General features: G+C 55.9%; 1 protein-coding gene and 2 long non-coding RNA genes across 6 annotated transcripts; 1 reads left to right on the top strand and 2 right to left on the bottom strand.

Annotated features, from left to right (window-relative positions):
* Window positions 1–1,421: 1,421 nt before the first annotated feature.
* On the bottom strand, window positions 1,422–2,557 carry LOC141277313 (uncharacterized). The gene is made up of 2 exons (XR_012328469.1): window positions 2,163–2,557; window positions 1,422–1,707 (listed from the first exon to the last, which is right to left on the bottom strand). It is a non-coding gene; the product is annotated as an uncharacterized lncRNA (long non-coding RNA).
* LOC141277312 (uncharacterized) lies at window positions 2,548–15,863 on the top strand. Of its 2 annotated transcripts, none has more exons than XR_012328468.1 (4): window positions 2,548–2,721; window positions 2,904–2,982; window positions 9,757–13,317; window positions 15,224–15,863. It is a non-coding gene; the product is annotated as an uncharacterized lncRNA (long non-coding RNA). The 2 variants fall into 2 exon arrangements; XR_012328467.1 differs by having other exon boundaries at window positions 3,665–13,317.
* Window positions 7,018–26,057, bottom strand: OGFOD3 (2-oxoglutarate and iron dependent oxygenase domain containing 3). 3 transcript variants are annotated; one of them, XM_033846445.2, is made up of 9 exons: window positions 25,925–26,057; window positions 23,812–24,029; window positions 20,955–21,030; window positions 19,782–19,824; window positions 17,566–17,630; window positions 16,954–17,010; window positions 15,863–16,016; window positions 12,441–12,564; window positions 7,018–9,055 (listed from the first exon to the last, which is right to left on the bottom strand). In XM_033846445.2, the coding sequence occupies exons 1-9, from the start codon at window positions 25,996–25,998 to the stop codon at window positions 8,919–8,921; spliced, it is 948 nt and encodes a 315-aa protein (XP_033702336.1). In that variant the 5' UTR covers window positions 25,999–26,057; the 3' UTR covers window positions 7,018–8,918. The 3 variants fall into 3 exon arrangements, with proteins under 3 accessions (XP_033702336.1, XP_033702335.1, XP_073653379.1); XM_033846444.2 differs by lacking the exon at window positions 7,018–9,055 and having other exon boundaries at window positions 12,250–12,564; XM_073797278.1 differs by lacking the exons at window positions 7,018–9,055; window positions 23,812–24,029; window positions 25,925–26,057 and adding an exon at window positions 18,819–19,277 and having other exon boundaries at window positions 12,250–12,564; window positions 20,955–21,032.
* Between the last annotated feature and the right edge of the window lie 17 nt (window positions 26,058–26,074).

Below are 26,074 nucleotides of genomic sequence, written 5' to 3'. Positions count from 1 at the left end.
GGCGTGTCCACAGGTCTGGCTGCTCTCACATCCTGCTGGGAGGCTGGGGCTGCTCCGCATGCTGACTCTTTTCCACCCCCGGGCGCTGGGGCCCTTTGACCTTAACTCCGACACTCCCCAACCACAGTTGGAGCCTGAGATGCTCTTGGGCCTGTGGTGAGGGGCCTGGTCCTGCAGGGCCCCCCCGGGGTGGGCACAGGTGCTGTCGGCACCAGTGTGGGCTGCTCCGCTGCCTGCATCCCGTCCCTTCCCTGCCTGCCCCAGAATCTCAGGCCCCTACAGGTGCCAGTGTGGGCGTGGGCCTCTGCCTGGGCGTCCTTCTCCCATTGTCAGGGCCCCCAGTCCCCCAACAGCCTGCACTGGACGCCCTGGATGATAGCATCTTCTCATCCTGAGCAGGGGACCACCAGAGCTGTGCACAGAGCTACTTTACACATAACAGGGAGGGAGGGGGACACAGGCCACCACTCGAGAAAATCGTGACAGTGTCCCTGTCCACTCTGCAAGCATCAGCTCCAGACCGAGCTCCTGAAACCTGGAGGCCTCACCTGGGGCTACCGCCTTCCTGGCCTGAGGAGCCAGTCGGGGGAGTGGAGAAGGGAGGAGGAAGGAGAAAAGGGGAGGGATGGGGGGGAGAAAGGAGGGGGAGGGGTGGGAAATGACGGGAGGACCAGGAAGAGCAGCCGGCACTCCTGCTATGGCCCTGGATGCCAGGAGCTGAGTGCGCCTTCTGTCTGAGTCCAGCCCTGGCCTCCAAGGCAGTGGTGGCCAGTAGTGGGGACGGGAGGGCTGTCGGCTGTCTGACGGATGAGCACTCGGGCTGAGGGTCACTCAGGGTGATGGACGAGGTCTCGACATTTCAATGCCATCCACCCAACGCCCAGACTTGCAGGTGAAGAGGCAAAATGCCAAGGCCAGGCTCAGCCCACGGTGCTCCTTACGGCTTTCTTTTGAGGCACTGTTGCCCTCACTTCAGTCCTGACCACTGCCCCAGGGCCACCCCCACACTGCACTGGGGGAACGAATTTCTTTTCATAGACGGCCACTGGGATCCCTTTGTGAGATACTGTGCTCAGATGGAAGGTTTTTGTGAATTTGGACTTGGTTCCGGGGTGGGGGGTCTCCCTTGAAGCTGGGTTAATGGAGTGTGGGCTGGGCAGGGAGGCCTTTGCTGGGGGTGGTGCATGGAGCTCCTCTGGAAGACCTTGGGCACAGAGCCATGGGGACTGGGTGCCCAGCTGCATCGGGAGGGAGCATGTCCCCGGCCCCAACCCCACCCCCTGCACCCTCTTCCCTGAGTTTCTCCAGCCCACTCCCTTCGGTTCCTATAGCAAAAACAAGGAGTGGGGACAGGGGTCATGCAGGCTGTGGGGCCTGTGACCAGGACAGTGGCGGCCAGCACCCAGTGGGGAATGAGTGAATGAATGGACAAACTGTCCCTCCACCAGGGACCCGCTGACCCCTCTTATTCTGTCTACCGTCTTCCTGGAGGTGGTGGGGGGGTTGGTGGAAGGTGGGGAAGGAGCCAGAGGCGGGTGAGTTCACAGCCGAGTTCACAGCCAAGCTCACAGAAGGCGCAGGGATCCAGGAGCCTAGTGGCGGAGGATCGGATGATGGATGATGGACTTACCAGGTGCAGCGCATTCCTGCTTCGCAGGCCACTCAGTTTCCAAGAGGCTCAGGCTTGGCCGGGATTTGGCTGCTGACCTGTGGGTTTTTACAGGCCCAGGAGAGTGGCCTGGCCCAGTCCAGAGACCTGTGCCTTGAGCCCCTCCCTGCCACCTTCTGTGGGTCCCCAGGGGTGGAGGCAGGGAGAGCCCAGTTCCACAAGGAGATGCACCAGCGCACAGAGTGCGTGTCACCAGGCTGCATGCCCAGGGCTGCTGCACTTTGTGTAAATTACTCATCAACAAAGATACACACACAGTCCAAAGTTTCCTCTACTCCTAGTTTTTCCAGGAAGTCATTCTTTGGGAATTGAGTTGCACCTACAACCAGTAGACACATCACTTTTACCTGCCTAGGGAGCTCTCTGCTCTTGTAGACTGTCCTCACCAAATGGAGCTCTGGGGGGCAGTGCCGGGGGCCATGGGTGACACAGTGACAGTGGCCCTGCCTGGTAGGGTGGCCTAGTTCAGGGGTGCAGAGACCTGAACTCTTACCTGGTTCCACACCTGAACACGCCCAGCTGACTGGTCTTCCTGATCCAGGTCACCTGGAGGGCCAGCCTTCTTGCTCTGGAGAAAGCCCTCAGCTCATCGGCACCTTCACTCACACACCCAGCATGCAAGAGAAAGGAGGGGGCTCAGTCAGCAGAAGGTGGGAGCCCCCCATCCCAGGCAGGGGGTGGGGATGACCAGAATCCAGCCTGGGTCCCATACATCTGCAAACCACCAAACCGGGAATCTGAGAGCCACAGGGCCCACTTGCAAGAGCAGGGTTTTTTCCATTGGAATTCCAGACAGATGACGCTCTGAGCAGGAAGCCCGAGAGGCTGCCAATGGCCAGCAGCCAGGCGCTCCAGACTCCTGCCTTTTCCAGGCCGGCCGAGGGCCCAGCCCCACACAGGGGGTGGGGGCCAGTTCTCCTGGGACCCCGTGAGGGCCCAGAGGAGAGCCCCATCCCCTGAGCTGCCCAGAGCGGGCCCCCAGGCTGGATGGCTCTGTCCTGCCACCTTTCCCCTCCTGGAGCTGTGGAGACCAAGGCCTGCAGGCCTGAGTGGTGAGCAGGGTCAGAGCCAGGAGGCAGCTGGGGCGGTAGGCGGCCTGGGGACTCCGGTCCAGTGTTCCAGCCCCTCTCTGCCCTTCTTCCATGTGCAAATTCCCTGGCCCTCAGGTGGCCCCCTTGGCGAGCTCACCACTGGGTCATCTTTTATACAAAATTCTCTTATTCCTGTTTCACAGCTGAGGAACCAGGCCACATGGGACCCGGGACCCGCAGGAGCTGGGAGCATCCACCTGCCTTTGCCCTTTGTGGCTCGAGGTATCCCGCAGTGTGATTGAAAGCCCAGAGCCTGGTCTCACCCCAAAACTATGTGTCAGTGTGAAATACCGAGGCTGCCCGGGTTCAGAGTTGGCTGCCCTGCACCAAGATTACTCCCCAGGGCCGGGGCGAGTCAGGGCTGGGACTGGGTTCTGATGGGGCGGGGGGGGCCTCCATTTCTGCCCTCAGCCTCCCAGTGCCCCCCACCCCTCTCCTCATCCTGCCCCCTCCCCACAGCCCATGGTGGCTGGGCAGAGCTGGGATGGACCCTGTGTGCCCCACAATGCGCCAGGCTGGGCAGCAGGCAGCTGGAAGCCAGGAGCCTCCTCCACCAGAGATGTGGCCGGGAGGTGGTCCTGGTGCACGAGTGATTACAGGGATGGGGGAGGTGTGCAGGATCAACGTGAGCCCACGTGCCCACCTGTGATGGGTGCAGGAAGGCTGCCTGAGCTGGCAGCGAGGTTGGGGTGCTAGCTGGGGTCTCGGGGGCAGGTCCTGACCTGGCTGAGGGGTCTGGATTCCCCCTCTGAGGGGTGTGTGCCTGACGCCATGCCCCAGGAGGCAAGACCCACACACCCTGGATGTGAGGCCTCAGCGAGGGCTCCAAGGGGCCAGCGGGGCGTGGAGGGCAGGGGTCCCCAGGGAACAGCAACTCCACCCCCGCCCTGCATTGGCCTCATAGAGACACGGGCACAGGAGAGCACCCACTGCGTGGCCCCCACCTCACTGCCACGTCCACCTCACCCCACAAGCCCTGCTAAGCCCCTTGCAGCCCCTACAGGTAAGGGCAGGGGGAGGGGGAGATTTGGCTACATGGGGTGGGCAGGGAGAGCTTGTGGGGGGCTGGGGACTCTGGGAGGGGGCAGCAGGTGTAAGCACGTGGCCCACTTTTTCCTGGGGAGGACGTCTTGGTCCAGGACCCACCCTGGGTGTGCAGAGGACCTGGACGGTGCCCACCCACCTCCCCCCTTCTCTCCCCTCCCTCCTCCTCTCACTGGAATTTTCCAGGAATGGGGCCTTTCCTAAGAGACCCTCCCCAGCTGTCTGTTCTTTAGCAAGGGGCATGGGAGGAGACAGGTGAATGCCCCCAGGCCTGGGAAACCCAGGGACGACTGGTGGGGACAGGGGGCTCAAGCTGGGCACCTGGCCAGGTGTGTGCTGCAGCAAGATTCCAAGCCCCCACCTTGTGTGTTCACTGGGATGGGGGGTGGTAGCCATGACCCACATGCTGCAGGGTGGGAGAGGTGCCCTGCATCGGGGCAGGCAAGGCCCAGCCCTTCCAGAGCCCCCACTGGCCTTCTCGGGAATGGGGGCTCACCTGCACCCCCAGCTCCATTGGGATCTGCTTGGCCTCAAGGGTGCTGAGATGGAAGGAACATAGAGGTGATGCCAAGAATCCTGGCTCTCTGGGCACCGATGCTGAAAAGAAATACGGAGACAGAGTTTTGGAGGAACGGGAAAGATAGCTTTTCTTATTCTTTGCCTGGCAAAGGGGGAACACAGCAGGCCAGCGCCTTGAGAATTGTGCCCCCCTTTTCCTGGGAAGGGAGAGAGTTTTATATTCCAGGGCTCATGGTCTATGGGTAGGTGATAAGTCTCAAAGCAATGAAGGTCTTGTATTTTTTTTTTTTCTTCTGCAAATTTTCAGCCAAAAGCTGGCGTCAGGCAGCTCAGCGACCCAGTCTGGTGTCCCCGAAGTTGTCGCTGTGACCTTCCTTTTGAGATGCAGAATCCTACAAGGAAGTGTAGGGGGAGAAGGATGCCAGGTGCAGAGTATAATTCCTATGGAATCAGAAAGGAATTAGCTTTGTGAAGGACAAGTCTAGCTACAAGTGTTAGTAGTAACAGCTAAAGAATAACTGAGATTGCTTAACTCTTTCAGGCCTGTTTGGCTGGTACGTGCCCAAGGCCGTTTACTCATTTCTATTTTTTTATTTTTTTTATTTTTTGCTGCAACAAAGGTGGGGCCTCAGATCTGCAGGGGACAGAGCACAGCCATCAGTGCTCGTCCAGAGCCTCCCCTGCCACTCTGCAGGGCATGGTGTGCTGGCCAGCAGGGGAGGTTCAGGCCCCCGAGGGTGAACAGGGGTACAGAGGGGCTACTAGGGGCCGAGTTAGTAGACAGGAGCCTGCAGGGCCCATTCCTGGGGCGGAATGGGGGCCTTAAACTCAAGATCAAGATAAGAAACTGGTATTAATGTGTCAGTGCATCCAAGGAGACCCCGAGATGGGCTAGATGTGGACTTAGGATGTTTCCCTCTTCCCTGGGGCCACCGGGAGCCTCAGGCCTGAAGTTTGATTGACATCTGGGTCACTGGTGTTCTCCCGTTCTTGGCCTCAATCTGCTTTGTCATTTCGTCTGTCTTACTGCTTTGTACTTTGTCAACACTTCTCAGATTGTACACACGCTGGGGGATAAACTCTTGCTGCTCCCACCTGCCCCCACCTGCCTCCCCCCGACACACCCCGGCCCCTGCCTTCCAGGCTAAGCACTGCCAGGCCCCTGAGTTTGGTGTGACTGGCTTGGTTTCTGGAATACGCTGCATCATTCAGGACTCACATTGCTGGGGTCTTGGGGCCTTGGCCCCCAGTCTCAGGGATAAGCAGAAGTGTCCCCAAACTCTTCCTCCCTGTGAAAACCTCTAGAAGGTGTGAGAGGCTCTGAGACGCTGTGACTTCAGAAGGCAAATGAGCCAGTACCCGGCGGCCGGGGCAGAGATGCCGCCAATTAGGGGGCTGGTGGCTGGGACCACTTCCCTGGACTGCATGAGAAATACCTGCGCCCGAGGCCCCACAGCACAAGCCCAAGAGATGCCCGGGAGTCAGTGCTGCCTGGGGGCTGAGGGCTGGTGGGGACCGGGGCAGCTCGGTCCCCAGTTCTCTTGTGAAGACCATGTTGGAGGAGAGAACACGGACGCGAAGTGGCTCCAGGATTAGAAGATCAGGACTGAGAAGCAGCATGGATCCCATTCGAGGTGGCTCCAGTTGTAACTCGGAGGGGAACAAACAGGCTGGTGTTCTGCTCTGGGGCCAGCCCTGAGACAGGCTGGGCAGCTGCGGAGATTTCTATAAACAGCAACCTCCATGCCGTCCCGCCAGCGGCATCTCTGTGGCCCCTGCGACAACCACCCGAAGCCACGGCGCCCTGCTCTGCGGCCCCTGCCCACCGGCCCCGCCCTAATCACGGGGATGCCACAGCCACATCCTTCCCGCCTGCCCACGCTCACGCCCGGTCCCGCTGTCTGTCGCTGCCGAGCACCTTCCGAGCCTCCCGGAACCCCAAGGCAAGGCGAGAGGTCAGCCACACCTGCCCACCCGGTGAGAAAGCAGAGGCCCTGCACAGCGGAGGTGCCCAGCCTCAAGGTGGACACAGGGACCCCACCCTCCCTGCACTGGCCGAGCCCAACTCCCACACAAATGGTGGGGCCACACCTGCCCTGCATGCCCTCCCTGGACGCCCTCCCTGGCACGTTGTGATCTTCTGCCATTTCCTCCTGCGCGGGGCAGGTGAGGTAACTCGCAGCTGGCTCGGACCCCGTCCCACTGGGTCAGCTCCTGACCTGATGTTTCAGCTTCCGCTCTCACGGAGGCTCAGCCGTGCTCAGACCTGGCCCTGGCGGCCAGCTCACCAGGAGAGACAGAGCGGCAACCCCTTCTTTCCAGCAGTGAGACCAATGCTCGTGTTCTTTGATTCAGACTAAACACTTTTATTAGGAAATAAATCACTCAGCAGAGGATGTGCCAGGAACGTCCTCTTCTCCCTGGAACACACCACATCTGCTCTCAGTCAGGACCGTCCCGTAGGACGGAGATGCCCATGCGGCCCCAGGTGAGCGCGTCTGGAGGTCACCGGCATGGGCTACGCATCTTCTCTTATTTTAAAAGAAGGACATTCTTTTTTTTTTTTTTTTTTTGCCACGCAGAGTGACTTGTGGGATCTTAGTTCCCCGACCAGGGATTGAACCCATGCCCTCAGCAGTGAAAGTGCAGAATCCTAACCACTGGACCGCCAGGGAATTTCTAAAAAGAAGGACATTCTTGCTTTTGCCCAAATATCTTTATTTCTTTGTCCAAGTACCTCTGTGATGATTATGAACAGGAAAAGTAGCAAAGAATGTCAATTAAAACCAATAACTTACTTATTTCCAAAGCACTTTAACCACAACTAAACCATCAGACCGCCCCCTCCTTAAATGTACTGAGTGGCCAAGTGGGCTGTGGAATACCCAAGAATGTCTGCCCATCCTCACGCCGAGGGTAAGGCGTCATTCAGATAACGTGAAGGTTACAGAACCAAGTGAGGCCTGCACGGGGCTCTCCTGTCGGAATTCGCATCCCAACCTGAGACCAGAGCAACAAACCTTTGAAAAGCCAAGACAGGAGAAGCCAGAGGACAACCTGGATGGGAGGGGGTAGCTTTTCCTGCACAGGACTGAGGCCGGCTGGTCCAGCCTAGAGACAGTGTCCCCAAAGCATCGCCAACCCTAAGGTCAGCCCTGCCCGCCACCCAGAGCGTGGGCTTCATCCTTCCCAGATCTGCCCAAAGTCCTTTAAAAACAGGAACCACGATCCAGGCCATCATGTGGGTGGTGGCCCTGCCTTTCTGGAAACTGCAACCATGACCCAAAAGGGAGCAGATCCCAAGCCACTGTCTGCACGTGGAAGCTCGCCCCCTACAGCCCTGAGACACGCATATCATCACCACGGTGCAGAAGGGACACCCGGCAAACCAAGGGGCAGACCCAGGGGTCCTGGCTTCCAGACCCTCATGGAGCCTCCTCAGGTGCCACGCAAATGGCTCATCCCAGGGTCCAGGAATGCTGCCCCTTTCTGTATGAGCCCAAGCAGCCCTGTGACTGCAGAGTGTGGGGAGCATGTGGGGCTGCAGTGGCCGTGTCCACAGGTCCATGCTGGGTGGGCGAAGGGGAAAGTGTTGAGGCTCCTGGGTCAGGGTGGCCGAGAGAGTCCTGCTCCCAGAGCCATTTCTGGGGATCCCTTTGCACTCACAGCGGGTGATCAGCTGTTCTCCCAGAAGATGCCCAAACCCCAGGCCAGTTGCTTTGTGGGGCGGCCCTGGGACCTTGCCCGACCCTGGCAGAAGCCAACTGATGGACATGCTGCCCTTATCTTGGGGCCGCGCTACCCAGGCTTCCCCCATGACCAGTTTATTTACTATTCCTGGCTCCCCTGTTACCTTTATGTAAAACACATGGACAGCTCCAGGACGAGAAGAGGGTTGCTAAGACCTGAACCTGAGCAGACGGACCCTCAGCTTGGCAGAAGGCCCCAGGCGAGCTGCGGATGGCCACGCTGGGAACACCCTCGGACCTTGTGTCAGGGACCCTGTCTGGTGATGGGGCAGAGCCCAGCCTGGCATGAACATGGTGCCAGGGTGACTCTCAGTGGCCAGCAGTGTTGGGGGCTCTGCCCAGAGTCGCCAGAACATCAGATGTTCGCCTCCACCCAGAATCCAGCAGTATCAGCCCTCCAGCTGCTGCTCCCAGAGCCGCCTGCCCCCAGAACCTTCTCCAAGGTGCCATAATGCTGATTCTGGTTCCCCGAGTGGAGGCTGCTGGCCCCACTCAGCTTCATCCACACTTAAGTCAGTCTCCAGTGGCCGGGTAATGACACTCTGTCTGCTGACAAACGGGGATTCCACCCCGGGCACGGGATCCCTTCCTGAGAAAAGGAGGGCATGTTGGCCCTGCCAGCTCCCGGGCCCCACATCAGCATAGCAAAGCCAACGCTGATGCCTGTGAGGGGAAATTGGTTCCCTCCATTTACTCACAGTTGAAAAATGATCAAATGTTAGCAAATCAAAATTCAGGATGATTCGTAAGGCACCTTGTTCAGTGGAAATGGGCTGAGCGAGAGGGAAGGGGTGTGTGGCCAGCATGGCTGCTTCCCTGCAGGGCTGCTGGACAGGCCTCCCGGGGCTATGTGAATGTTGGGTCCGCAATGCCATGGTCAGGGTCGCAGGTGAAGGCGATGGTGATGGCGTAGCGGGTGCCCCAGTGAACCTTCTCCACCCGGTGCAGGTTCTCAGACCCCGAGGTGAAGAAGGACACCCGACCTGGGAGAGAGGAGAGCAGAGTATGACTTCAAGGCCATATGTGTGGCAGGGCCTCAGAGGACCTGTGTTTAGGCCAATGCAGCAACACGACCAACCAGGCAGGCTGGAGAAACAGCTGATGCAGGAAGGCGGGGGTTGGAGACAAACCAGCAGGAGAGCCCTCGCACAGGACGAAGGGCACCCCAAGCACCCAGCCCAGCCTCCGCGGGCTCTTTGTGGGGCAACCTGGACTTGGGGTGAGGCCCTGCTGCCACCCCCAGGGGCCTCTACAAGCCATGTGACCTCCTCGGGCCCACCTTATGATCTTCTTTCTTTTTTTATGATCTTATTTCTAATCACACATGAAACAAAACCAAACCCTGCGAGGTTATGACAATGTTTTGGCAACGGATCAGGGAAGGCGTGTCGAGACAGACACCCAGCGCCTGTAGCTCCCTCCAGGGCAGCTAAAGACAGGACTCGGGAGGCGGCTTCCGAGCGTCCTGGAGCAGGGGTCCTCCACCCACCTGTGTTCAGAGAACCCCGTGTTTATGGGCTTCCATATTTAACTGGTCTCATACACCCACCATAAATTTTTTAGGACAAACGAGTTGACCGTTACAGAATCGTGTGGGAGGAGCCCCGGGATCCTGTAGGCGCCGCGTCACCGCCACACGGCCCTGCCCCAAATGTCCCATGACAACTTCATTTCTCTTCAAAAGGTCACTGCCAGGAACTCAACTGCTAAATCTTTGAGAGAGGAGAAAAGTCTACCCCAGAGTCTGCTGCTTTCTGGTTGTAAATAGAGAACCGTGCTCTGCCCGGAAACAAGGGAGCAAAAGAAATCGTGTGACACACGGAAACCTCTGCATGGGGGCCCGGGGACACCAAGAACTCAGACCCTCCTCTGCACCAGCCAGGCCGCCCCTGACCTGAAGGAAACACTCTTTCCCAGAGCAATCTGGAGTCACGCCACTTTCTGAGGCTCACGTTGCTAAAGGACGTTTTGTCCTCAGTCTTTCCACTTTTAGTCACACCTGAGACCTCAGACACGTAGCCAGGCCCGTCTGCCCATCCATGCCATCTGTGCACGCCTCTGTTGCCACCCCACTGCAGACACAGTTATCAAATGTCGCCGACTTACAGCAAGAGTGGGGGTCTCTGGGCGCCCCCCCCACACCCCAGCATTTCTGCACACTTTGCAAACAGAGGCACCAAAGAACAGAGAAGAAAAGGACTGAGGAAAAGTGAAGCTCCTCGTGGCCTGTGGGACAATAGGAAACCGTCCACCATTCATGTTGGAGCCTCGGAGAGAGGAGGGGTTCATACTGGGGCAGGAAAAGGCGATCTGAAGAAATAATGACCAACACTTTCCCTAATGTGACGAAACTTTGACTTTTAATCCAATAAGCTTAGCAGGATAAATACTCCAAGTGGGATAAATACAAACAACTCCACACTGAGGCACATCATAGTCAAACTGATGAAACCAGAGATTAGAGAACATCCCGGAGGTGGCAGAGCAAAGAGGCAGCTACTATGGGGCAGTGACAGCGGTGACAGCAACAGGGGAGCCAGAGGAAAGGGATGATGCTTTTAAAGAAAAAGGAAAAAAACCCACCAATCCAGAATTTCACATCTAGTGAAAATATCTTTTAGAAAAAAGGGTGAAATAAGGACATTTTCAGAAAAACCATCACCAGCAGACCTGCACTCCAAGAAATGCTGAGGCGGAAGGGGAATGTACCTGTTGGAAACCTGGATGCACAGGAGGGGACGGAGGGCTCTGGAAAGTAAGTGGGAAAACTGAAAACATTCAGCATATTTTCCTGTTAATTTCCATAAGAGAGAATGAACTCTTCTAGGGAAAATGATAACCTCTTTGGCACAGCCTGTCAGAGCAGCTGCATCACGCTGCCCGCCAAACGCCAGGCTCCCGGTGACGTCTGTGCGGATGGGACAGAGTTAGTGACTCTCGTCCTGTTGACCCGGAACGGCAATCTGCTGACCCAACCCAACCTCAACGTGATAGCTTGTTGAGGAAAGGCCCACAAGGGCTCACAATCTTGCCTAAGACCTTCTTTCCTTTTTAATGCACCAGTAGTTAAGCCCCACACCTATTCTGACAGCTCCCAAGTCCAGAGTGATCAACACAATGACGGGCACGACACAAACACCAGGAAGAACCCGAGGGCAGGCCGCCAGTCATCAGAACCAGGAGGAAACTGTTGGCATGAAATCACCACCCGCGCAGTGACCAGCAGGCCAGCGCTGGTAACTCACCCTACAAGGCGTAACACTCACACGGAGGCGACGGCCCACCCAACCCCAGAAACGTGAAACTTTCGGCATTCATGAACAGTGCTTTCTGGCTTTTTATTTTCTTCAGTAAACAGCTATTAGATTATCACCCACTTCTTTAAAGCAGGATTTAGCTCGGCAACTTAGTAACCAAAAATACAGTCATCTCCGTTTTTGGAACCCACCTGCATTTCTCCTCTTAGTCCACAAGCATTCCTGGACACCTCCCAGAAGCACGTGACATGTGACCCCCAGCCTTAGCACCAGCAGCTTCTCTGGCTCTTGGTCCATTAAAGCCTTGGAGCTGCAGGGCGTTCTGAGCCCCTCCTGCCCACTGACCTGCGCCTGGGTCTGCCCCCCTCCAGCACTCACCCCCTAAGGGAAGAGAGCCAGTCCTGAGCTGTTTAACTTCCTTTCTACACCTTCTGATGTCCAAGCCACTTCTGCGTGGATTCAGCGCTACTGCAAGGAGCATTTGGACTCAGTGGCTTGCAGGACCGCCTCATGGCTGACGGGAACATTCTAAACCAACACAGGTGGACAGCCTCATTGGTTTGAGCTGCCTGCTGCCAGGCGGAAGCAGACACAGCTACACACCCAGTAAGCAGGGTGACGCAGTGGGGTTGGGTGAGCCACGGCAGCAGGTGAGTGGTGCTGCACAGTCGAGGTGCCCAGGCCGGAGCCAAATGGCCTGGCTCTGTCTCTGAGTCTCATCTGGGGCTGGGCTGCCCCTCAGGAAGCCCCTGGGGGATCCCCGCCCCTCCCCACCCCAAAACCTGGGGAGGAGAGGGGACGCTTCCTCGCTCCACACATGCTCACTGAGCAGCACTGAGTGTCCGAGCTGGGCTGGGGGCAGCGGGAGCTCTGGGACCACCAGGTCGGGTGTGGTTTACCAACATTAGGTGAGGATCACTGCCTCATCCGTCTGTCTTAAGCTTCTGAGTCACTACAGGGGATGGAGTGGGGGCTGGCTCTGGGAACTCACTCTGCAGTGACTCAGTGACCGTGGCCACGCCCACTTCCTCCTCTGACGAATGTGTTCCATGGACACACTGGACACACCGTAAACGCTGCATCCCGGGAAACGCCCGCCCATGAGTCCTACCTGCTCTCGGCTCCACCGTCTTGTTGGCCCCCTCCTCCATGAACACAAACCGCCCACCACCGAAGTCATCCAGGTAGTCGGAGAGGTACAGCAGCGATGTGTAGTCGAAGGAGCCGTAGGTCACCTGCGGGGCAGAGCGTGAGGGCGTGTCACCGTCTGCTTGTGGGAGGACACGCTCCTCAGGGAGGGACAGACCCAGGCCTCGCTCTGCCTCCCAACTACAGAAAACCCTCTGCTGAGCACAGGCGTGCGGTCCTGCCTGGTTCCCGCACAGTCAGAGGCGCAGCCCACGCCAAGAAGCCCACACGCGTGAGCCCCAGGGCCGCCACGCCACCCACCCACCCACCAATAGGACCCTCCCGCGTCAGCACAGGGAGCAAAGGTGGTGCTTCCGCTCCTTCTCCAGATGTGGGCACCCCAAGCTTTCTTTTAAATTGTGGTAGAATACACAAACCATACAATTGACCACTTTACCCATCGTTGAGTGCACAGCTCAGGGGCACTAAGCACATTCACACTGCTGTGCACCCACCCCCGCCGACCATCGCCAGAACTCTTCAACCTCCCAAACTGAAACTCTGTTCCCATTAAACACTAACTCCCCACCACCACCACCCAGTGCCCACGCTACACTGTCTGTCCTTTCCTGTCTGGTCCTCTTTGCGTGGACATTCTTTTGGAAGATGGCATGGGCGGTGGAAAGCAGGGGATGGGGGGTGAAATCTGTGCTCTGGGCTCATAGGAGCGTGGACCCTCTGGGCCTGGATATAATGTAAACAGGAGGCACTATCATTTGTTTCCCAAGGACCCCTTGAAGTCCGGGACGGGAGGTGGCCGGATAGTTGTCCCATCTGTGGATCTTCAGGACTTACTATAGGTAAGGGGTGCCACATGAAGAGCTTGATTTCAGTGTGAGATAGAGGAGTTTGCTGTCTGTAATATGTGAGGCAGGTGTTGTTTCCCAGGACATAAGAACTCATACAAATTAGCACCTACTTATTAGAGGGAATCAGTGAGATAGGCTATTTTTTTTTTTTTCCACGCAAAGATAGTGACTTGCATGTACAAGGAATTTTAATCACATGATAACAGCTCCCAGCCTGAGGAATCATTCAATTAGTAAGACTGGGGTAAGAGATAAGGAAGAATGAAAGAGTCCGAGGACAGCAGCCCAAAGTCATCCTACCAGTGCCCTATCGCACAGCCCAAGGCTCCTGTGTTTAGGAATAGATTCTTAAATGATTTTACTGACGCCTGTAGGCACCATGGGAGCGGTACACAGAAGCCCCAGGTCCATATCCATAACACATTTGATCAAGGCTCAAAAAGTCCAAAAGCCCCGCTCCCCCTGCAACCAGCTAGACCACCATCACCGTGACAGTGGTCATCTCCTGAGAGAGGGTGGGCTGACCAGGAGGGAGGGGCAGCAAGCCTGCCAAGGTGACTGAGTCCCTGTCACCTTCTCATGAACTCAGTACCATGCCATCTGTGGGACTGGACTTTCTACACAGACCTGAGCTCCCTCCACCTCCCCCACCAAGACCCCACTTAGGGGCCCCTTATCCAGCATCAGGGCACCAAACAAACATCAAAGTGACCTAAACCTGAGAACAGCCCAGGGCAGTGCTTCTGAATCGCTTCAGCAGTGAACCTCATGTCCACTACCTGCATAAAACATAAAAGAGACCCGGGGGCGGGGGGTGTCCAGGAGCCTGACCCTCTCCTACCCACCCAGCTCAGATTCTGCAAAGGAACCACCCCAAACCCACATGAACACTGTGACCTGGGAAGGAGGCAGGTAATGGCAGGTGATGGGATGGCAGAGGCCAGCGGGGCCTGAGCTGTCCTGAGCTAGAGGCTGGAGAGCTTCAAGGGAAGGAGCAGATGCATGGGGTCCCCTTGTGCGAGTACGTCTTTTTGCTGTGTCCATGCGTGAGTGACCCCTTGGCTGTTATAGCCACCCTGGTCCTGTAGACCCTGTCCCAAGGTCTCCTGGCTCTGAGATGTCTGAGGCTACCCCACTTGTCACTGTTGACTCGTTTTCTCTGCCTGAAGAATTTCTTCCTTATCCTTCTTCCTTTGAAGCTGGATCACCAAACCAGGCTACATTCAGTGTTGTCTTTCCTGAACCCACACTTCCCGGTACATGGAGGGCTGCTCTTCCTTCGTTGCAGGGAAATTCTCCGGACTCCGTCCCACGCATGAGGCTCCTTGCTGTGCGAACCTGTCTGTCCTCCACACACGTCGTCTTTGCCCTCAACCCCATAAAACCCTGTTTTTCCCTCTGCAATATCTACGATGATCTTATACTGAAGGTCTCGGTCCTGGTCCCCTAATGAAATAATGCACCTGGGCAATGGTTATCAATGGGTCAATGGCTGCTAGAGCCATGAAGTGAGGGTGGACAGGAGGCTTGATCGTGGATGGATCAGACCGAACCCACTGATCAACCTTAAGCCCATGGGAAGAGAACGAGCAGACACTGTACTCCCCCTTAGGGTGAAGCCCACACTTCCAACCCGAGTTCCATCGAGCCCTCCAAGCTGCACTGGCTCAGACAAGCCACTGGCCACATAAAGCTACTTCAATTTAAGTTAATTTAATTAAATACTGGGTTCCTCAATCTCACTAACCACACTTACGTGCTCCCCTCCTCCACTGAGCTCAGACAGTCGAGATGAAATAAACACATGCGTATCTGACTGAACTTCAGGCAGAAGCCCAACCTGCGAGCTTCTGCCCAAACCCTCTGCTTACTTTTCACTTCGCTTCCTGTGTTCCAGGGTCAAGCGACACAGAGATTATCTGGGTCACCTGAGCACACCCGCGGCTGGGGTGACCGCCAACAGCCCTCAGACGTTTCCGTGGCCAACCGTCCCCTGGCGCCACGCTGCGTGTGCTGGCCGAGTGGGGCGGGGCAGTGGCTGCGATGCAGGCGGGAGAGGGCTTCAGCTGTGGCTGACCAGGACCGCAGATTGATTAGGCGCCACTGTGTCTAGGGAACAGCAAGAGATCAAGAAAGGGGAATCTGCAGAATCTGGAGTGGTCGAGAAATCTTCCCAAGTTAAGGTGAAAAGTGGGAAGAAGGGGGCCTCCTGGGCAGGGTGCGGGACGCAGGCCCGAGGAGAGACCACACGACAGAAAGGCCAGGTCAGTCAAGGTCGGGTCAGGTTACATCCGACGAAGCTCACAGCTCAGGTGGAGACAGCTCTGCGTGTGGGAACAAGTAGCAAAGGATGGTCCCCATCAGGCCCTCACTGTTCTGTAATGTGCTTGTCACAGTCTTCTGTCACCTCATCACGCGAGAAACAAATCTTATCTCCTCGACCTCATCAGTGAGAGAGGAAACTTCTAAAACCCTGACCACGTGAACAGACAGCACCCACCTGGGGCCGTGGTGGACAAGCCCCAGGTTCGCTCACCTTGTCCACGTGCGCGTGCCAGTACTCGTCATGAGCCGTGCGGGCCGCCGTGCTGTTGATGCGGGAGAAGAAGGTGGGCTTCGTCAGGTGCAACAAGGACGCGCTGATGCCAAATGCCTGGGCGATTGCCAGCTGGACCTTCTGCCGCAGGTCCCTGCCGAGACGACACAGGTGTCAGCCACACAGGAAAGAATTCTCCCCGGGCCCATAGGGCCCGCACCATGTGACACTGAAACGGAGCAGGACCCTCTGGTCCTTGCCCCCAACCCCCATGTTCTCAGCCTGCCTTTTGTCTGTGGAAACACTTTAGCCAAAGAATAAGTTTAATCAGAGAAGTGAGAAAATGCAGAAACAAAGGAAAATAGTCAAACGAGACCAAATAATAATAGTTTAGTCATTAAGCAAAGTCAAGGACCTTTAGTTCCCCCTCAAGGGCTATAGATAATATTCTGAGCCATATCCTGTGAGCTGTTTTGCAGATACTGAAGCCCCCACCAGGCTGAAGGAGGATGACTACATGATGACCGAATTGAAGCCACGACATAAGCTACTCCACTTCACACAGTTCCGAGAACTGGCCTCAGAGAAATGGGAACAAACCCTGGAACTAAAGATTAACTGTACTTAACCAAGATGACGCTGGTCAGACCACATTACTGGTTTCAAGCTGACTGTCAGAACTGACTATGCTGTTCTGCTCCCTCTCTCTGCCTATACAACCCTGAAACTCCCCTTTAAAAGCCCCTGTCCCTGAGCAGCAATCAGGAGTTGGTTCTCAGACAGGAGTCCACCCTCTCCCCCGGTTGCTGGCCCCTGAAATAAAGCAACCTTTCCTTCCCCACCAACACTTGTCTCTCAAGAATTGGCTTTCGAGCAGCGAGCAGCTGGACCTGGGTTCGGTAACACTACAGAAAGACAAGGGCTGGCAAAGGTGAAAGGTGAACAGATGCACACACAGGTCCGCACACGTGGGACAGGGTATCACGTGCACACCCAGGAACCTGAGGGCCAGTTCTCTGCAGGACTGACCCCAGCACTCCCAGCCCTGCCACCACCGTCCCCCTTCCTGACCTGGGCATTCCTTCCCTCACCGGTACAACTGGAAGTCCTCTTCTGAGAAGATAGTTTGTATTTTATCCCCAAAGTATCTGTGAAAAAATGAGTATTGACAAATGTGATGTTTTATTAATGTTTCCTTATTTCCTTTAAATTCAGCCTTTCCTCCAGTTAACCAGCAAGTCCCTGAAAACCAGCTGGTCCTTATTATCTTGGAGCTGCTCCTTCTACAGTGATAACTGTGTGATAAAAGGGAGGAGGGTGGGAGGGAGGGACCTGGCAGGTGGGGTGACATTTATCAAGGTTGGGGGAATCTCTTGCTTCTCCTGGCCCTCGGGGAGGATCAAAGCTACTCAGGAGGCAGCTCTCAGGAGCCTGGCCTGCCGCTCACCTCTCCCACCTCTCCCTCCAGCCCCACCCCTTGGTCCATTCCTAACTAAGCTGTTCCCTGAAGCTAGCTGGCAAGGATCCCGCCCTTCGGAAGAGCTGCACCTTCCAGTCCTCATCTGGCCTCGGCCCGATGGCAAACGTCGCAATTTACCCAAGACTTGAAGCCGCTCTGATCCATACACGCAAGCCTCACTCAGGTGTCTCCAGCTAAGAAACGAGCAGAGACCCCACCCCACCCCCGACCCCGGGGTTCTCACCTGTACAGGTTCACAAAGTGCTTCCCGACAGACAAGGCCCCCGAGTGCAGGTCCAGGATAGACGCCTGGAAAAGACGTTGGCAGGGCGGCGTGAGGGCTGCCTGGCAGGCGACTGAGCTCTAAAAGCCACCAACGTTAAACACGTGTTCCTGAGACCCATCTTTGCACACCCGGGTCAGGGCGACGATGCACACGGGCTGGGTGTCAAGACGTTTGGACAAAGGTGTGTGACGGCGGATATTTCTCTCCTGCCCTAAGAATGGAGACTCTCTGGTCTAAAATTCTGAAAACAGTCCACAGATACAGTTCCTCCATGGGTCTAAGAACAAGCCCTTCCCCCGGCTTTGCTGTGGTATAACCAACACACAACGACCTGCTCCTGGTTAAAGTGTTCAGTTTGGTAAGTTTTGATGCTGGCATGCACCAGTGAAACCACCATCACTACCAGGATAGGAAACACATCCATCACCTCAAATTTCCTTGCACCCTTTGCAACCCCTCCCTCCTGCCCCTCCCCAGGTGCCTTCTGCCACAGCAGCTGGTTACTTTCTAGAACCTGAGGCCCTGGAGTCATGAAGCTGCACTTCGCTCTTGGCCTGGCTCCTTTCACTCAGTGTTGCCTCCCTGTGACTCCCTCACGTCGGTGCAGTACCCGCTGCCCACTGTCTCATGGCCAAGGGGCACCCATCATTTGGGGAGGAGTCACTTGTTGGTCCATTCACCTGGAGATGGACACATGGGCTGTTTCCAGCTTAGGGCTGTTGTAAATGAAGTGGCTGTGACACTGGGACAGCATTTCATCGTGGGAGATGCTCTTGTTCTCCTGGGTAAATGCCCAGGAGTGGAATCGCTGGGTCATAACCCTTTAATGAACAGCCAGTGTTTTCCACCCCTGCCCACCCTGCCTCCGGGGGGCCTTCCCACGTCTTGAGAGGGGAGTGGGCGCCAGCACGGACCACCTCTACCCTGTCTGGGTGTCTTTTCTCATGGATGCAGCGATCAGCCCAGGGGTTCGTCTGAACACAATTTGGGCTTTAAAAACGTTAACTGCACTTAAAGGTATCAAACCTGGATGATTCATTGCAAGACAACTTCCCGAGTAAATGCTGAGCGCCGGGCAAAAGATGAGTCCACGCACGAATAGGTTTTTAATAAATATTCCCCTGAACTGAACCAAAATAAAAGGAGAAGCTTAATTTTCAGATCTCAAGAGGAAAGAGCCTGCAGAATAAAAGACTCATGAAGATAATCACCAAACTATGCAGAGGAGAGTGGATCTTCCTACGGGCCCACACGCCAGGCGAGGAGATCCCCATTTGGGACCACACGAGAACTCCGGCCAACGTAAGGTGCTCGCAGGGGTGCACTCCTAAGCCCGCCCAGGAAGCGGATGAGATGCAGAGCTGCATTGGCCTGTCCGAGCTCCCCATGGTTGCCGTAAACAGTAGGCTTAAAACAGCAGGAATTCATCCTCTCAAGCTCTGGAGGCCAGAAGGCCGAGATCAAGGTGTCGACAGGGCCCCGCTCCTTCCAAAGGCGCCAGGGGAGGATCCTTCCTTGAATCTTTGGACTTCTGGTGGTCCCAGGGGTCCCTTGGTTTGTGCCACATCACTCCACCTCTGCCTCCATCTTCACACGGTCTCCTCTTCAATCTCAAATCTCCCTCTGCCTTCCTCTTCCAAGGACTCTTGTCATTGGATTTAGGGTCCATCCTGGTAATCCAGGAAGATCTCATCTTGAGACCCGTAACTTAATGACATCTGCAAAGACCCTTTTCCCAGGTAAGGTCCCATTTACAGTTCTGGGTGGATGCATCTTTCAGGGGCCACTGTTAGACCCCCTGCAGTCTCGCCTGGTGGATGACAGTCCCCATGCAGCACCTGTGGGAGCCTCCTCCACCTTGCATGGTCCTCACTGTTTCCCACCAGCTCCTCCTGCGTGTGCTGGCTCTCCCATTCCCAGAGCCGTCACCCTCCTCAGTCGGCCCCTGCTCGTCACCTGCTCTGTTCACTCACTGCCTACGACCTCCCCCCACTGCCCCCAACCAGGATGCCTGACACAAAGATGTGATCCGAGGCAGCCCTCCTGTGAAGGGAGGGGGTACTTCATTTCCAGGAGCAGGGCCTGAACACCCGGTGCCCTCGCCTTCCCCTCGGAGGGAGAGCAAAGTTAAAGGGGTAAAAAGAAAACCGAAGCAGGAACGGCACACAACTCACCCCTCCGTCCGATCCTCCCAGGGACAGCCCCTTCTCAGCTATGCTGTGGGGAAGACCGTCTTAAATCAGAATTCAGTTAACAGCATCATCTATGATACATCTAGACACATATCAACCAGCACAACTAGCACAACGTTAACAGACTGCTTAATGTTTATGACAAAAATCACATTTGGACCAAAGGACTTGACTTTCAAGCTAAGTGAGTAAATGTTAATATTTTGTCACCATCTCCTTAACCACGTATGACATAGCTTGGGGACAAGTGGGCTTAGTTTCCGTCTTTAGCTCAGAGACTTGGTGCTGAGTTGAATGGGTTCCTCTGGACTGGAAGGTCCCTCTCCTGTCATCACAGGCTGCGGGGGCAGCCTTTGTAATCACCAGCTCAGGAGGCAGTGGCCACATGGTGGCCTGTGCTGGAGCTCACAGGACCACCCACGTCACCAAAGATGCAGGGGCTTCTGGTGCCTTTGACAGATGCTTCATGGCCGCCCGGGAAACTGACTGGGGGCTGGATCCATCCCTCACACCAGGGACCCTCCCCACCCAACCAGCCTCTACAATGTTATCTAGAAACAGGAGGAACATCTCCCCTCAAGACACAGCTCGGCATGCGGACCAGACGCTGCTCCACTGGGCACATGCTTGGGTCTGAACTCCTTGTTGGAAAATCAGAGCTTCAAGATCTTGTTTTTAAAAGACAATAAGGAAGAATCCAGTGCCAACTACTTCTGAGTAAGACTTCCTGCCCTGTCATGAGTCACGGCTAGGAGGCAGGAGGGCTATCCCAACCAGTTTTGGAGAGGAGACGAAAATAGTCTAGTGACCGCCTGGGGCTGCTGGGTGAACACACTGTCTTTACACAGGCACCTGCTGGGCCCCTCAATGGCTGACGGGACAGCATCCCCCCAACCTCCCCACTGGGCCAGAACTGCTGCCTCTGGAGAGGGCCCAGGCCTCTGGAAGGTTCCGTCAGCAACCACATCACTGATGACAACAGCCTTTCCTCCTGGAAATCAGAAAAGCCCCTCTTTGCCTTGGAAGTGCAAAGGGGAATTGTTAGGGAATTCTAATGAATTTCTTTAAATCATCCTTTTAGTAGTAATTCCCTGTGCTTCACCCACAGCCCCACTCTCCTGCTCGTTCAGGACAGAAACTCAGAGACACGTGTACCTGCGAATCCTCCGGGCTTCGTCCCTGGTGATGATGGCATCGCTGACGCCCCGGCCACACTTCCTCGGGGAGCAGCCTGGAGAGAGTTGAGCTGGGATGAGACGCCAACCCCGCTGAACCCCGACTAAAGAGCTGCCCGCTGCTGTCAAGGACTCACCTGTGGGCGGCCCTCCCCAGGGACAACGGAATTTTGTGGGATGGGGCCTTGCCTTCCATGGGATTAGGGGGGCAGGTTTGGCAAATAAAATATAGGCCACTCGGTCAGATGTGAATTTCAGAGAAGCAACGGTGACTTTCCAGTACAAGCAGAGCCCCTGCGCGCACACATCTCACCGGAAGGGGGTAGGTCCTGGCAGCGCCACACCAGGTGGGTCACTCCTGAAGCAGCTGACACTCTACCCACCCTTGAGAAAACAGCCCAGAGGCGGCATCCACGGTATTCTAGAACCATCACTGACCACAGATCCAGACCCGTTGGCTAGTGCCTCCTGGATGACCAAAGCTGTGCTTGCAACTGTAGTCACTGTCCTTCTGCAGGGCCTGGCAAAGCTGCCCCAAGGTGGTCACCACACACTCTACCCTGCTTCCTCCTGCCTCTGCACCCAGGACTGAGCTGCTTAGAGGGAGGAGGATGGGGGAGCTTGGATGGGGCCAGGGTCGGGGTGAAAGTGGCCAGGGTCGGGAGCACAGGGCCAGGGTGGACACGGCCAGGGTCAGGGTGGACAGGACCAGGGTTAAAGTGGCCAGGGTTGCCACTGGGTTGGGGTGGACAAGGCCAGGGTCAGGGTGGAAAGGGCCAGGGTCAGGTAGATGGGGCCAGGATGAGGCAGAGCACCAGAGATGGACAAGCTTAGCAAGCCCCTGGTATCCTGGCGCCAAGGGCAGGCTGGCTGCCTTGCACTGGGTGGGCCCTAGGATATGTCCTGGCCGATGAGACACTCTCATGGCCACCCCCTGGCCTTGGGACACTCTCAGGACACACTGGGCTGGCTGACCTTTAGCTTTCATCCTCCTTTCTCTCTTCCTGCCTGGAACATGCCTGGAGGTGGAGCGATTGTCCTGGGACCATGTGAGCCACATGCTGAGTGGCAGAGCTGGGGCGCTCGGCCTGGGGCGCTTACAGGGAGCCAGGCTGGCCTGGGGTGCCTTTTTCTGGGTCTCATCATGTGGGAAAAATAAACTTCTACGTGGGGGTCATTAGGGGAGAGGTGCCCCAGTTCCACAGAGCTAAATACAATATATTAATATAGGTGTTTTTATTAAGACATAAAAATGCTTTTTATAAAAGTTGAAGGTAAAAGCAAAAACAACGATAACCAAAAGACAGCTTGGGGAGCGACATCATATCAACAAATACATTTTAACACAAAAGAATTGTGAGAGGGGAAAAGATTGATAACAGGAACAGTTTCACCAGGAAGATGCAGGGGCAACAAAAGCACCAAGTGACATCGCCTCAAACACCTCTGGCGGCGAAGCGGCCACCAGACCCAGAGTCTCAGTGGGGACCCTGCCTCGCGGTTCCCAGTAACTGGGGACGGCGAGACAGAAGTTCAAGAAGACAATCCAGCAGCGACACAATAGGCTCAACGTGAATGAGCATCAAAAGCATAATTTGGTGAGAAAGTGAGTTGTGAGTGGCTGACAATGTCAGTGCACATACACGAGTGCACACGCTGCAAACACGCACACACACCACCCAGACACACAGGCCCAGGGCAGGCGGAGCCCCTGTCAGCTACAGGAGGAGAGAGGGGCGAGGGATGGGGAGTCCAGAGGCTTTAATGCACACTCCACCATTTTTTTTTTTTTGGTAAAATATATATAACCCCAAATTTACCATTTTAACCATTTTAAAGTGTACAGTTCAGAGGCGTTAACTATGATCACGTTGTTGTACAACCATCCCCATCATCATCTCCAGAACATTCTCATCTTCCCAACTGAAAACCCATACCCGTCTCCACTAACTCCCCCTCCACCTCATTCCAACAGTTTTTAACGTTGATAAATTATTAAATGGGTAGGAAAAATACGTTCTCAAAAGCTGTGACTTTAGAGTGAAAAAGCTGACCAAGACAGAGAGAGCATGCCCACAACAGAACCTATCCACTTTCCTGACCCCCTGAAGGGAAAGGCAGCCCCCATTCCCTGGGCGCGTCTTTGCCTCCCTTCGTCTAAACCCAGCTTGTGTGCATCACAATGGCGCCCCTTGGTGGAAGGATTTAGCAATATTTTCTTGGTTCAAGTCCAAAGCATTGCTCTGAAGAGAAAAATAAACTGAATTTTGTCTTTAAAACCCAGTCACTCTGGTTAGGTTTTTAAAACTGCTGCCCTCGAGCAGAGGAGTCAGGCGCTGGGATGGGGCACACGACATGGGGGAAGGGCCTCTGGTATCTACGTTCCCTGTTGCAACATCTTCTGCAGTTACAACACCCTAAGACAGAAAATGCCTTTTCTGGGTTCCACTTGCTCATTACTATCATCCCAGTTCTGTTACATCCTTCCAGGCAAACCGCCTCTTCCATCAGATGGCACCCACAGTGTGGGGGACCTCAGTGAAACACTGGCCACGGCCTGGGCAATGAGGCCTGGGCAGTGACCAGTGGGCCTGCCCCTGCACAGGCAGGGCCTGAAACACCCACACTTCCGGGTCCATGTGTGGGCTAACCAACCGGGGGCGGGGGACGGGGGGGCAGCAGCGGGGGGTGAGGAAGGTCACCTGCCCAACGCCACCCCCACACTACTTTCAACCTGATTCCCATCAATTCATTGTAGCAAAAAAAGACGCATTTTGAACACACTGAATTCCATGTTAACATGCTGCTCTTTCCCGGATCACCTCGGCATCATGTACCTTCAAACCTTCGGTGACTGTCATAGTCCTCGGAGCAGGGCACCTCAATGAACCTGCCTGGCAGGACCTCACTTCGATGAGCTAGGACCTCAGTGATGCTGTCATCACCCCCCAGACTGCCCCAGAGCAGGAGCGCAACGAACGTGGTGCAGGCCCCCAGGACGGCAACTCTCAGCCACTTCTTCCACACATCCCGAGGCGCCCGGACACTCCTGGTGCTGAGAACAGAAAACAGCTGTGGTCACCCAAATGCACCTGCATGTGCTGAAAATGCAGACCACAATGACCAGAGACCACACCCACCCTTAGTTACAGCCTTAAACTGTTCCCATGCTGGCTGCTGTCAGAGATACTCTCAATCAATCCAGAGGCACTCGCCAGCATGGGAGGATGTGGTGGGGAACGTGCCCCTCACCCCATATGACCAGACAGGGCTCACTTGCTCCCAAGGGCAACAAGATGAACTGCCTGTTGGTGTTCCTCCCAGCCTGGCCAGGCCCATGGAGAACCTGTCTGCGAGGTCCTGGCAGAGTCTGTGGCACCGATCACGTTGCCTGCATCCAAAAATGACTGCCACAACCCCATGCATATGGTCCCAGTGCACATGCCTGTGCATGCGTGCGTGCACACACACACACAATGTGAAGTAAGTTAAGCATGAGTCAAGCCCACTTCACTAAAACCACCAGCCAGCCACAAAGAGAATACAAGTACAACAGAAATGATTCACCAGTAAGACACTTTCTGTACCACCCGGGTTAACTGTGGGATTCACACTGTCTGTGCAGAAGTTGTAGGCATGTCTGTGTGTGTGTGCACATGTGTGTCTATGTGTGTTTGGGTGGTATATAACCATGCATATGTGTGTCTGTGTACATGCACGTGTGTTTTCACGTGTGTGTAACTGAGTAGCCGTGCACTCTGTTATCTAAGAAAAATGTGAAGGGCTTGAAGCACTGGCAGAAATGAGAAAAGAGATCCAGGCATCCTTTCAGGAGGTGCACCTCATGTCTTCAAGTATATGATTAAAAGCAGATAGCCTGCCTTCTATTTTTCTATGTCTCTCCACACTGCAAATTGCTATATATATAACACACAAATTCCGATTAAATAAATCCCAAGGTGGGCACAGCTCACTCAGACTAGGTTGGGTGAATACATGATCATTTTAAACAGGGAGCATAGGTGCCCAGAACACAAAGACCCCCACCCCCACTCCTAGAACTGCTGTCTAGCCTCCAGCCCACCTGGTCTCCTCTAATTAGACCAGGGTGGACACCTCACTCCGGTGGCCCCATCATTTCTCTTCCCCAATTCCGAATGGGGCAGGGAGACTGCCCGCCCATCTCAGCAGCAGGGGCTGGAACCCCAACTGAAGGTGCAAAGCTGTAGGTGACACCTTCGCCTGGAACAGCCCGGCTGCTGAGACAGAAAGGGACAGAGAGGAAGGGACAGAGACAGGGGAAAAAACAGCCACCTGGGCCAGATTCGGATGCAACACTCCCCTGGAGGTCTCCTCAAAATAAGCACCCCTGTTCAGGGTAAGCTCGCTCAAGCTGCACCCCTAGAATCTTGCCAAAACAGAAGGGGATTTGGAGCAAGGTCCATGGCCCATGGGGCAAGCACAACGACAAGGTAATTTATCCTGGAATGATTAAAATACACCCCTGGCTCTTAAAGCTTCAGGCAGAATCCCCTCGAAGGCTACGTGATGAGATCACTTTTTCATTCATCAGGCCCCCCTGGTACACATGGGTGAGAGAGGTCAAAAAAGACTCCCGACGGTCTGCCCCGTCCTGGGCCGCCCCCCACCCAGCCCCGACCCTCCTGGCGCGGGCCTCGCGGGATTCTTCAGGCCACGCTCTCCAGACAGACCACACCCCTCTAGAGCCCGATTCGCCCAAGCATACACCACGCCCCTCGAGGCCAGGCCACACCCACACTGCAGGCCCGTCCCGGGAAAGGCCCCGCCCACGCTAGGTCCAGCCTTTCCTGGCCGGGCCACGCCCCCAGCCCCGCCACACCACGCCCCCGCCCCTCCAGACCAGGCCCCTCCCCCTCGACCAGGCCCCGCCCACGCCGCCGTCCGCGCGCTCCCGGAGCTGCCCAGTACCTGCTCGGGCGCCGGCGGTCAGCTGCCCGGTTGCCCTCGGGCGCCTTGGGAGCGCCCCTCCTCTGAGGTGCCATTGTCCAGGCCGCCGCGGAGCCGGGTCGAACGCGGGATCCGCCGCGAGCCCGGGACGAGCGCCGCGAGAGTTAGCGC

Source organism: Tursiops truncatus, chromosome 20 (assembly GCF_011762595.2).
Source record: "Tursiops truncatus isolate mTurTru1 chromosome 20, mTurTru1.mat.Y, whole genome shotgun sequence".
Lineage (NCBI taxonomy): Eukaryota > Metazoa > Chordata > Mammalia > Artiodactyla > Delphinidae > Tursiops > Tursiops truncatus.
The sequence above is the reverse complement of the archived record's forward strand: the minus strand, read 5'-3'. Positions and strand labels throughout refer to the sequence as shown.

What these genes read in the sequence shown, in the direction of transcription:
- OGFOD3 (XM_033846444.2), bottom strand. Translation starts at nt 25,998, where the DNA reads ATGGCACCTCAGAGGAGGGGCGCTCCCAAGGCGCCCGAGGGCAACCGG. An exon ending in GAAGCCCGGAGGATTCGCAG is followed by an intron (nt 19,825 to 20,954) that starts GTACACGTGTCT and finishes TCTTCCCCACAG; the next exon opens with CATAGCTGAGAAGGGGCTGT. An exon ending in GGCACGCGCACGTGGACAAG is followed by an intron (nt 12,565 to 15,862) that starts GTGAGCGAACCT and finishes TCTGCCCCGCAG; the next exon opens with GTGACCTACGGCTCCTTCGA.